This window comes from Melopsittacus undulatus, chromosome 7 (assembly GCF_012275295.1).
Source record: "Melopsittacus undulatus isolate bMelUnd1 chromosome 7, bMelUnd1.mat.Z, whole genome shotgun sequence".
Lineage (NCBI taxonomy): Eukaryota > Metazoa > Chordata > Aves > Psittaciformes > Psittaculidae > Melopsittacus > Melopsittacus undulatus.
The window spans coordinates 37,874,764-37,885,836 of NC_047533.1; the positions used below are offsets into that span (position 1 = coordinate 37,874,764).

Sequence of the window (11,073 nt, forward strand, 5' to 3'; positions counted from 1 at the left end):
GGAACGTGATGCCCAGGAGGTATACTGGGAAAGAGAAAGCTGGAGGGGTGGAGCTCTGGAGAAAAATGGAGGAGGGAGCACATGGTGCTCGGCCGGGCAGGGTGGAGTGAGTTATGGGTCGGTGGCTGGTGGGGTGTTGTATTCTTTTCACTTGCTGCTTGCTGTATCATTATTATTTGTAGTAGTAAATGGCAGTAGGGGTTTTGTGTTATGCCTTAGCAATTAAACCGTTCTTATCTCAATCCGTGGGGGCTACATTCTTTGGATTCTCCTTCCTAACTCTCCAGGAGTTGGGGGACTTGGTTTAAACCAGTATTTGATGACATGCTAACAGATATCACTGAATTTCTAAAGTTTGTAGATTCTAACCTTCTCTCAATATTTTTTTCTCAAAACCTGCCTACATTATGAATTAACTCACTAGTTGTAATTAACTAATTAACTAGTTAACTCACTAGTTACAATTTACATTAAAATACAGAAAAATGTGAAGCTACGTAGTTCCAGACAGCTATATGAAGAATGGCTCACTATACACTGTAAACAGCTTAAATTATATTTGTATGATTAATTATTTAAGTTTTCTGACTTGTCATTGCTTTAGAGATTTTCATTTATTCCTTGACCATCTTCATGTTCAACTGCACTTAACAGAAATAAAATATACACAATAAAATTACACAAAGTCCACTTTTGTCTTTAGTTTTGACATGGTATTTTTATGCTGTATAATTAATTTTTTTCCCAAGTAAAATAGATATCTCTAACAGGGGTGTGTCTCATGCCTCAAATACATAGATCTAAATGCATGGGAATCTAGCATCAACAGATAAGAAAATAAGATTATATAAAACCTCAGAAAAATAAGACTGCAGGAGGTTACCAAATAGAGTTACAGATGTTTTTTGTCACATTTTTTAAGCCTGAAGCTAGTTATGTTGGTTTATATGACAAAGCTCTTGTAAATATACACATACAGAGAGGTCCTACTTTGCTAGCTCAGATTATGTCCTGCAGCAGAACTTGGCAGTAAAGGATTGCAATGAGTTCATCTACTCTGTAATTGACTTCCAGTAGTTCCACTTTGTCAAAATTACAGGACTAATTTGAACCTATAACTTTGATTTACTGTGTCTATATAAACAGAGAATGAACATACCAGAGTTATCCATTTATCTCCTGTCTTCTACCTAATTTCTATCCCAGCCACTTTAAATCAGATCTATTCTAATATAGGAATTCCCCCTGGTCCCACTATAAGGTATTCTTTGATTCCTTAGTATCATTCACAGATCTCAGTGGGACAAATGGAGGAAGAGCATGAGGTTCTTCTGGATTATTTGGTTTGTGATACAGTGTACACAGTACTTTATAAGGAACTGTTAATAAGAAACAGTAATCATATTTTGCCAAAGACTACTGTTTTTAAAGAAATATTTAACATTTATAGCTTGAATTGTTGTCCCTCTTTTCATCTAGCTTTCATGGTAAGTTTTGTTTTATAAAAGTAGTTTTGGGATGTGGAGCTATTAATGAACTTCCTCCTTCCTGATATGAAATGCTAAACTTCACATCTGTGGTTTTAACACAGTCTTCTTCTCTTTCTCTCTCTAGGTATCATATGTCAAAGCGATTGACATCTGGATGGCTGTGTGTCTGCTCTTTGTATTTTCTGCACTTTTGGAGTATGCAGCTGTAAACTTTGTGTCAAGACAACATAAAGAACTTCTGCGATTCCGCCGCAAGAGAAAGAAGAACAAGGTAAAAGTAACAACATTCACAACTTTGAAAGAGAGTCAGAGATTGATTTATGCCAGGATACAGGGTTAATTTGGTAAACACAGTCAAGGCTCAAAGTGGCAATATAAATAAAATAGCAGCATTAACTATAGGTAGAGTGTCACTACAAGGACTATGCCCTGCATAAATCCAACCTGAAGTCTCAAAGAGGGATTAAGAAGGATTTAAATGAGGCATGGACCATGTGGGAGCCATGTGCACAAGCACGAATTTCACTCTGTTAGAAGAGTTAGATTCTTTGGTGGATGAATGTTACTGGTCTTGCAGCAGTTTTTATTACATTGAGATCTAACAAATAATGTTTCCCAAATTCTCTCTAGTATTCAGTTCAAAGCCTTAGCAGCAATGTTTTATGTAAATATTTTTAATATAAAAATAATTAATATTATCGATGAAAGAACAAACATTTTACTTTAAAAGGCTGAGAAGTGTTTTTTTCTTCTAACATTAATTTAGTGTAAATTGTTCGTACAACTAGTAAGAAACTTTAATATGGCAATGGTTATTAATATTTATTTTATAGCTGAAAATATCTAGACTATCAGCAAAAAACGCCACTACCAAGTGCAAAGTCAAACAGCTAAGGCTACAGGTTTTAATTCTAAAGTTACAGTCAAATCAAGCAATAAGCAAAATTTCTTACAACAATATGTAACTCCTACTTCAGATTTTTCGAAGAGTAAGTTTTTCTCCAACCTACTCATTAAAAGAATATGCACCATTGATGTCATGCAGAGCCTTTCTACTGGCTTTCAGTGACTATCTAAAGTCTGACTGTAGCTCAGACTTAGTTATCTTTTGTTCCTGAAGACTTACCTCAATGTATTGCTTACATCACAAGGAGAGGATATTTCACAGGTTGTTTCCCTTTTACTTAGAATATATGGAAAAATCTGTAATGCTGGAAAGCCTACCTAAGCAGTCTCCAATAGCAAGACTCCATGTTAAAGACAGGTTGGACAGTCAAATGAATATGATATTCTTATACATTTGCCTGATCCAGTGTGTTGGGTCCTATACCTCAGCTGCCAAAACTCATGTACTATAGCATAGAGGATGATTAAGACCACCTGTACTTGCTTTCAACATCTGCTCCTTTGAAAAAAAAAGGTGGTTTTTTTTTTCATTGATACTAGCAGAAAAAAAACCCACTTTCTGAGACAGTTTATTTGTTTTTCAATTGTGGCAGCTCTCTGAAAGCTGTTTAATGGTTTGGAATGGGTAAGTGGGACAGGCAGAGAGAGATTACTGGGTGGGGGACAGGTGAGCCTCAAGAGATGTGTCACGTATCAAACAGCAGTGGTTAGTGATATATTACGTGACTATACCTCTAGTCCATTCATTTTTTTCACCATGCATTATAGCATCTTCTGGATGTCACATAAATTCATCATATTCAACTTCAGCAATATCTTTCTTGAACACAAGTCAATTATTATAACTGCAGGGTTAGAAATTGGCAGGTAATATTACCTACCTTCCTCAGAACCAAACCAAACCTTTTTCAAGCCCCATCTTAGCAAAACTTCAAGCTCATCAAAGATATTTGTTCAACAATCACAATTAATCAAATTTCATCTTAGATATGTATAAGGATCCACAATATATGAAGTACTTCTAAGAGAAGAAGACTTAACAAAAACGTATGCACATGACTAGTATCATTGACTTAAGTGTTTCACTGGATCAGTGCTTGACATCAATGTATTACTTAAAAGACCTTATTTTAATTTTACACTTCATTAGACAGTCTTCTACCTTCAGGTAGGTTGCCTGTTAGATTCTCATGAAATTTGAGGGTTAGAGACTGAAGAGTCTATACAAGTGGAATACTGTGAAGTGTCTATACAAGTGGAATATTGTGGAGTATTATGTACAGTTCTGGTGTCCTCAACATAAAAAGGACATGGAACTGTAGCAACAAGTCCAGAGAAGGGCCATGAGTATGATCAGGGCATTGGAGCACCTTCATTATGAAGACAGGCTGAGAAAGTTGGGGCTGTTCAGCCTGGAGAAGAGAAGGCTGCATGGAGACCTCATAGCAGCCTCCCAGTATCAGAAGGGGGACTACAGGGATGCTGGAGAGGGACTATTCATTAGGGACTGTAGTGACAGGACAAAGGGTAACGGGTTCAAGCTTAAACAGGGGAAGTTTAGACTAGATATAAGGAAGAAAATTGTTCTTGTTAGGGTGGTGAGGTACTGGAATGGGTTGTTCAGGGAGGTTGTGAATGCTCCATCCCTGGCAGTGTTCAAGGCCAGTTTGGACAAGGCCTTGGGTGACACGGTTTAGTGTGAGGTGTCCCTGACCGTGGCAGGGGGGTTGGAACTAGATGATCTTAAGGTCCTTTCCAACCCAAACTATTCTATGATTCTATAGTAAACTATCAAGTACTACCATTTGATTCTGAAGGATGAAGGCATGCATTTAAATGCTTTTCTTCATAGCATACCTAGGTGAGGGTATTAAACATATTCAGGGGGACACTGTTTTCCCTTCTTTCCTGTATTAGGATGTTTCACCATGAGACAGGTTTCTCAGCCTAAATTTACCAAGAAATACTTTGCTCCCATGCAAGGTTATGATTTTGAGAAGTAGATGTTTTTTTCTGAAAAGACTAAATTAATTTTTCTTCAGTGACTCCATCCTGTGTAAAGCTAGAGCTCCCAGAGTCCTTTTGAGAATGCATCTTCTCAAGATCTACAGACAGCTTAGCTGGTTTTTTTTTTTTTCTCAATGTTTTATTAAACCATTCCTTGCCCAACAAGCAAACTACAAGTTGAAATGTTACAGCATAGAGATATTCTCTCTTCAAAAATTGGTTCTCATCCAAAGCCTCTGGTATACAAATAGCAAATTATATTTTCCAGATTAAAAAAAGCAGTTAATAAGTAGGCTTCCCTACCACAAATGTTACTATTTATTCACCACAATTTCTAACATGAAATGCATACCCTCCTAATTCAAATTAACCTTTGCTTACTTCTTCATTTGTCTTTTTTAAAGTCAGTTAGTATAGCATATAATTATTAAGTTTTATATGTGTTTGTTATCCCTTTGGACTAGGTTAAACGCTCAGGAAATAGATTGTATTGACTTTTAAAACTACCATATACAAAGAAATGGTCATTTGACCACAAAGTCAAAAGACATGAAAATAGGTTAAAAGGCTGTGTTTAAAATCAACTTCAGGGGCTTTCTTGAACATTAAAACCTTTTTTTTTTTTTTTCCAAAGTGAAAACTGCTATTCTATTCAGTATTTATGTCCAAATAGATTACAAAAGTAGAAGAGTTAGGATAACTTATTAGATTTTTTCATCTTATGTGTTTACCATGTGGGGACGTTTTACTGGGATTAGGTTTCTCTACCAGGCGAATTCCAGCCAATGAATACAGAAATTTTTGGCATAAGCATTTTATCTGCAAGGGTAGAGAAAAATTCTTAGTGGTTTGACTGTGTTGCAAAAATCCAGAAATAGATGGGCTTGGAAGGAAATGGCTCATTTCAGGTACATGCTGACAGAAGAGAACATATATGCAAAATTTCAAATTGTAATAGGGCAGCTGAAGAATTTCCAAAGTTTATTTTCTTTGTAATTAAAAAGATGTGCTTGCTGCAAGAAATATTTACTTTTACCACGTAACCCTAGCAATGGCCAGATGATTGAATTTCAGTGCTGGAATGCCCCTCAGAGGTCAATGAATCCATTTTCTTGACCCAAGTCAGGATCAGTTGTACCTAATTCATCACACTCATAAAAAGTCCACAAGCTCTCCTGAAATCTATTTCAATTGTTTAGATTTTTTTTTTGATGTCTTGTTTAGAAGGAACACAGAACAGAATGTTGCATTCCTTTATGTAGTCATCTGTACATTTCATTTTCTTTTCTTGCAATATTCCTAGTTTTTTGGGTTTTGGGTTTTGTTTTTTTTTTTTTTTTTTCTCTTATTCTCCTTCCCTGGAAATTCACCTGCTCCTAAATAAGTTCATGTAATTCCTCAAAACTCTGTTCGCAACATGAAGCCTAGCCAGTAACAATTTAGAGCAGGTGAAGGATCACATGGTGTAAGTTATACATTTGTTTATTCAAGCCAGTTTGCCATTTGCACTTTTAACAAAAGTAGGTACTGACCCATACCAAGACCTTCCATAAATCACAGGTCTTTTTCCAGAACTACTGCAGAGCCATTCACTTCCCATCTTACATTTGTGAAGTTTATTATTCCTGGCTAAATGTAGTACCTTGTATTTGTACCTACAACTCCTGTATTTCTCTGTCCAAATCACTGAACTAAACTCCAGATGTATCCTCAGGCAAATTTGCAGTTTTTCCCAGGTTGGAGTCTTCTGTAAATTTTATCACACCTATGGGCTATTACTTTTCAACATTGATTAAAAACAAAGGACAACTGAAATCTCTTTTAAAAAGCACGTGCTCGAACTCAGATAAACCCTTTGCAGTAAACAAGTGCAGAAAACAAAAAAGTTGCTGAATTATGGGAAATTATACAGTTACACAAAATGTAATTATGTACAGAGCTGTATCAAGACATTTTGGAACCCAAAACTCATTTATCCTTGCCATTTTCCTTATGCTTTTTCCCCCTACAGTCACACCCTCTTTTTTACACCATCTAGTACATTTGCAGCCTCCCTTTTACAACAGTAACAGCACCTCAAGGTGATTTTTAGTTATAACTGCACCCTCTGGCTACCATTTCTATAGTTGTAAGTATCGACTTCGCTCAATGACTCCAAATAACTGAAAGACAAACTTCTTTTCAGAGGCCAAATTCAATTTGCACAGAATAAACAAAAATTTTGAAGCTCTGGGATTGTGTTATAAATACAGTTATAAATAAAACCATAACACGCAGTGTACTCATTTCTGGTTTCCAATAGGCATCAGAATAGATATAGGATATTTTTTTAAAAAAGGCCTAATTTCTTTGTGGTTACACAAACTGCATAATGAATCCTGAGAACAGGGGAATTTTTGGTTCCAAATTTGAGATTTCATTTGGTAGTGAGTATATGAGCCATAGTGTTTTGTCTCCATCAGAGAAAGAAATCTGGCCAATGAGCACAACTATTTCACAAATATTATATTACTAATATAATGGAAACATTCCTTCAGAATGAACGAATATTAATTATTCATTTACAGTCACACTCCTTTCAGTATTGAAAGACAAAAAGGAAAAAATATCAAAGTTAGAAATTATACAGGGATACTGAAAAACACCTATAATCAGTACTTTTTCTTATGAGCATTTACATTGTACGGGGAAAAACATTAACTGTATACATATACTAAATAACACTTTGATTTTAGATTAATTTTTAGTATATTTAGTTTTCAGGAATAGTCGATCTTTTAATTCTATTTTCACAAATCTAAAGATCATTGTATCTTTAGTGAGGAAAATAGACATGCAAACTAGATTATCTGTCTTTAATGGTAATCATACCTCTTTTCTTTTCTTTTTGGTCAACCCATCCGTTTTGATGAAAGTATTTTGAGGGAGTTCTTGATGGAAATGAAATCAGTGAATCATTGCAGCTTAGCAATGGCTTGAGATGTACACGACCTATAGACGGAACTTTGCCTCAAATCTACAGTACAAATTTAAGGGTAAACTACAAAGAAGATGTCCCATTTGTCATAATGTGATATCCAATCATTAACAGAGGCCCTATCCTTTTGTCTGAAATAATGTCTTCCCATGTGAACTTCATATACCTTCATTGCTACCTGTATGTGATGACGTGAAATGTTAATAAAGGTGCTTGTTTTGTTAATTTTGAAATCCATCTTGATCTCTTTAAGTCTGGATTTCAACATAGTATTAAAATAATACTTCCTGCAGCTTCAAAGGAACAGTGACATCAGTTCAAAGAATAATCATTTCCTACCAGATCAGTATTTAAAACCAAACTGTTTGTAGTGCAAGCCAATTCAATAATATTTTTCTTCTCAAAAATTAACAGTAAAAATTTTAATGTTCAGATAACCAAAACCAAAGCTTCAAATAATTCTTCAAGCTGTTACCAGCCTACAGTCAAAAGGCTATGGAGATAACCTTAGCCCTTATCCATATTACTCCTCAAGAGAAATGTATTATTAAATATATGGATAAAAAACAGCATGGTCACAGGGCCACAGAAACTGACAGCTTTCAATATTTTATTAATTCAAAAGTTAACATCAATAATAAAAGTAACTGCATTTTTCCTGCAAGCACCCTTAGATATGAACCTGGGGCCAAATTAATTCTTTTTTCTGCATTATGAACCTGATGAAAAACTTGCATAACCACAGAAAAAAAATATGGTGCTACCTGGCATATTACAATGCTTCAAAGGTGTCATTTCCTGCATAACCATTAATCTTAGCCCTTTGGTCTGACTTGGCAGGCTCCAGCCATCCTGCCTGCCCTGAAGGGAGACACCATCCAACAGACACTGGGCAGAAATGCAAGATTCCTAGAAGGACCTTCCTATCACTTCCTTGACAACAGAGAGCATTTCCAAGCAGCCTGCTCACAAACTAAACTCAGGATGCATGCAAGCAAGAAAATAAGCAGAGATCTGACCTTTATAACCATTTTAAGAAATCACTCAATTCAAGAAAACATAGAGACAGCAAAATCTTAGCATATAGTACCTCATCTGAAAACATACCTATCTGAAAGCTGCTACCCAGAAAGTTCATTATCCTTTTGAGTCTGTGAGATTGTTTTCTGGAGACGCATGGAAATATTTAAATTCTGAATTTTATGTATGAAGGTGTTTAAATAGCAAGTTTAGTGCAAATTCTCATACGCCATGTATTTGTAACTCCTGTTAACTAGAATACAACTTCAAAACTTTTCTGGAATACAACTATTATAAAGATGTTATTTCCCATTCTTTTCTGACAGGACAGAAACACTTTTACTAATGACCTTTTACTAATGATCTTTGGTTTATCACGTCATCAATTAATTACCCTATCATTTTGTATTTCTGTTATTCATTTCCATATTGAAGTCAGTTATTTTCCTTCCTTTTCTTTCATGTTAATTTTTCTTTTTTGTTTCTATAGGAGAATTCTAATATAGATTTTAAGTATAGAAATTTCAGTAAACTATGTTAGCCTATTAGTTTATTTGACTTACATGTATGAAAAAGTATTGCAGTTAGGTAATAATTACAGCTCATGCTGATTGCCAACTAGTTCACTTCAAGTGTAGTAATTTTTCTGCATTCTTTTGTAGATAACTTATTCAACTAATATTGATGATAAATTTCATTTGATTTTTTTTTAACAAAGTAATTAACAATGGTTCTTCTAGCAAGTACTACTTAAGCAAAAATCTAAATACATTTAGGATTAATTCTCTATTCAAAAACATTTTCAGATTTTCCAAATCTCACAGGCATTTTCAAAATGAAAAATTTAGGAGTTTGGATTTAAACTGTGTTCACTGAGAAATTGTGTTTGCATAAAGTAAGAGTTTTAAATTAAGAAATGCTTTTGAATTACTGAACTGAAACACTAATTATTTGACTTGCTTTGGTAAATAATATTGTTTTATCCTTTTATTTTCATTTAAGCTAGGAAGACCTCCAAAGATATCAAAAATTCTCTACAAAAACAAAATTGCTGTTTAATTATTTTCTAATACAGAAATTATTTTCAGGAATAATTAAGAAATCACATACACATAATACTTTGTCATACTTCATAAAAGTCTAGAATCCTAAAGCAGCTAGGCTAAATTAGACAAGAAATATAGGAAATTCTGGATTTTAAATCAGCATTTAAAAAAACTGTGAAAACCATCAAAATCACATTAATATCCTTGAGTAGCATACATAGTGAAAGAATGCACTGGAATACATTCAGAACAAACTTTGGTCCAGGCTTCATAGCCTATGTATCATTTATTTGCCTGCATTTGTACCTCCATTATCACTTGAGAATACCGATAGCCATTTAAAGAGAAGTTCAAGATGTGTCTCTGCACAGAAGCCACATTCTTGAAATGCATGCTATGAAAATATGTATCTGAAAATTTCTTCAGATCTCCTAGTTTTGTTTCTGTGCCACATGATTAAAACCTGCTTTTCCTTACAGCTCCCTGAAGCATATAATGTCTTTGCTGGTTCTCCCCTGAACTGTCAGAAGAGCAAATCAGAAGAAAACATCTAGCCTTAGTTTTCATTAATTTTATTTTAAACTAACACATTTTATATACTATTCTCTTTATCTGACACATTCACAGGAAGACCCAAAATGAGGCATGCAGAAAAGATTAAGTAAATATACAGTGACCAAATAGAATTCTCATTAATATATTTGACATCAACATCAATAGTGCTTCTATAATGAAAATCTCTAGAGGCCAAGATTCCATTTTATTAAGCAACATAGAGATTTAATGGCTGTTATCTAAAAGAACAGAGTGAAGTTTGCCCACTTGAAGACTGCAGATATTTACTGTAAATGGGGAAAAAAAACCTTGTGTACCTGACTACCAATAGCTTACTAAATTCTCTCTTTTCTTTAAGTAGATTAGAGAATCTATAAACAAATAGGAAAATTCTGCACTTACTAAGGCTGCTGCCATATTTTTGACAGACATTGACAGGGCTGAAATTTCAACCAGTTAAGATAGATAAACTGTGGATTGAAGAAATTACTGAGGTAATGGTGCAATACTTAGCTGCTGGTAAGATTTCTGTAAGTAGAAAAACATTATTTGATTTTTCTCTTTCTTTCCTTTTTTTTTTTCCTAACAGGAGGATGATGTAAGGGAAAGTCAGTTTAGTTTTACAGCATATGGAATGGGCCCAGGTCTTCAAGCAAAAGATGGAGTGACACAAAAGGGGCCAAATAATCCTGCTCAAGCTGCACCAAAAAGCCCTGATGACATGAGAAAGGTATTCATTGACCGGGCCAAGAAGATAGACACGATATCCAGAGCTTGCTTCCCATTAGCCTTCCTGATTTTCAATATTTTTTATTGGGTAATTTACAAAATCATCAGGCATGAGGACATTCACCAATAACAAGATTAAGGTTTGCAATACATACAGCTCTGTCTGCTATGTTCAACAGGATGCTTTCTGTTAGAAATGCACACCAGAAGTGTTGAATGAAAGAGTAACATCCAGAGAAGATACATCTGCTATTGCAAACTTTCTGTGTCAAACTAAGTATCAACTCTTTTTGGTTATAAATCACTCTCTACCGAAGCTTTACTGCTAAGTGTTTATACATAC

General features: G+C 34.7%; 1 protein-coding gene across 1 annotated transcript in view; it reads left to right on the forward strand.

Annotated features, from left to right (window-relative positions):
* GLRA3 (glycine receptor alpha 3) overlaps positions 1-10,860 on the forward strand; it is a 63,861-nt gene extending 53,001 nt beyond the window's left edge. The window contains exons 7-8 of the mRNA XM_005145528.2: positions 1,615-1,767; positions 10,591-10,860. Of these exons, the coding sequence (XP_005145585.1) occupies positions 1,615-1,767; positions 10,591-10,860 (423 nt within the window). The remainder of the gene's footprint in view (positions 1-1,614; positions 1,768-10,590) is intronic.
* Positions 10,861-11,073: the final 213 nt, after the last annotated feature.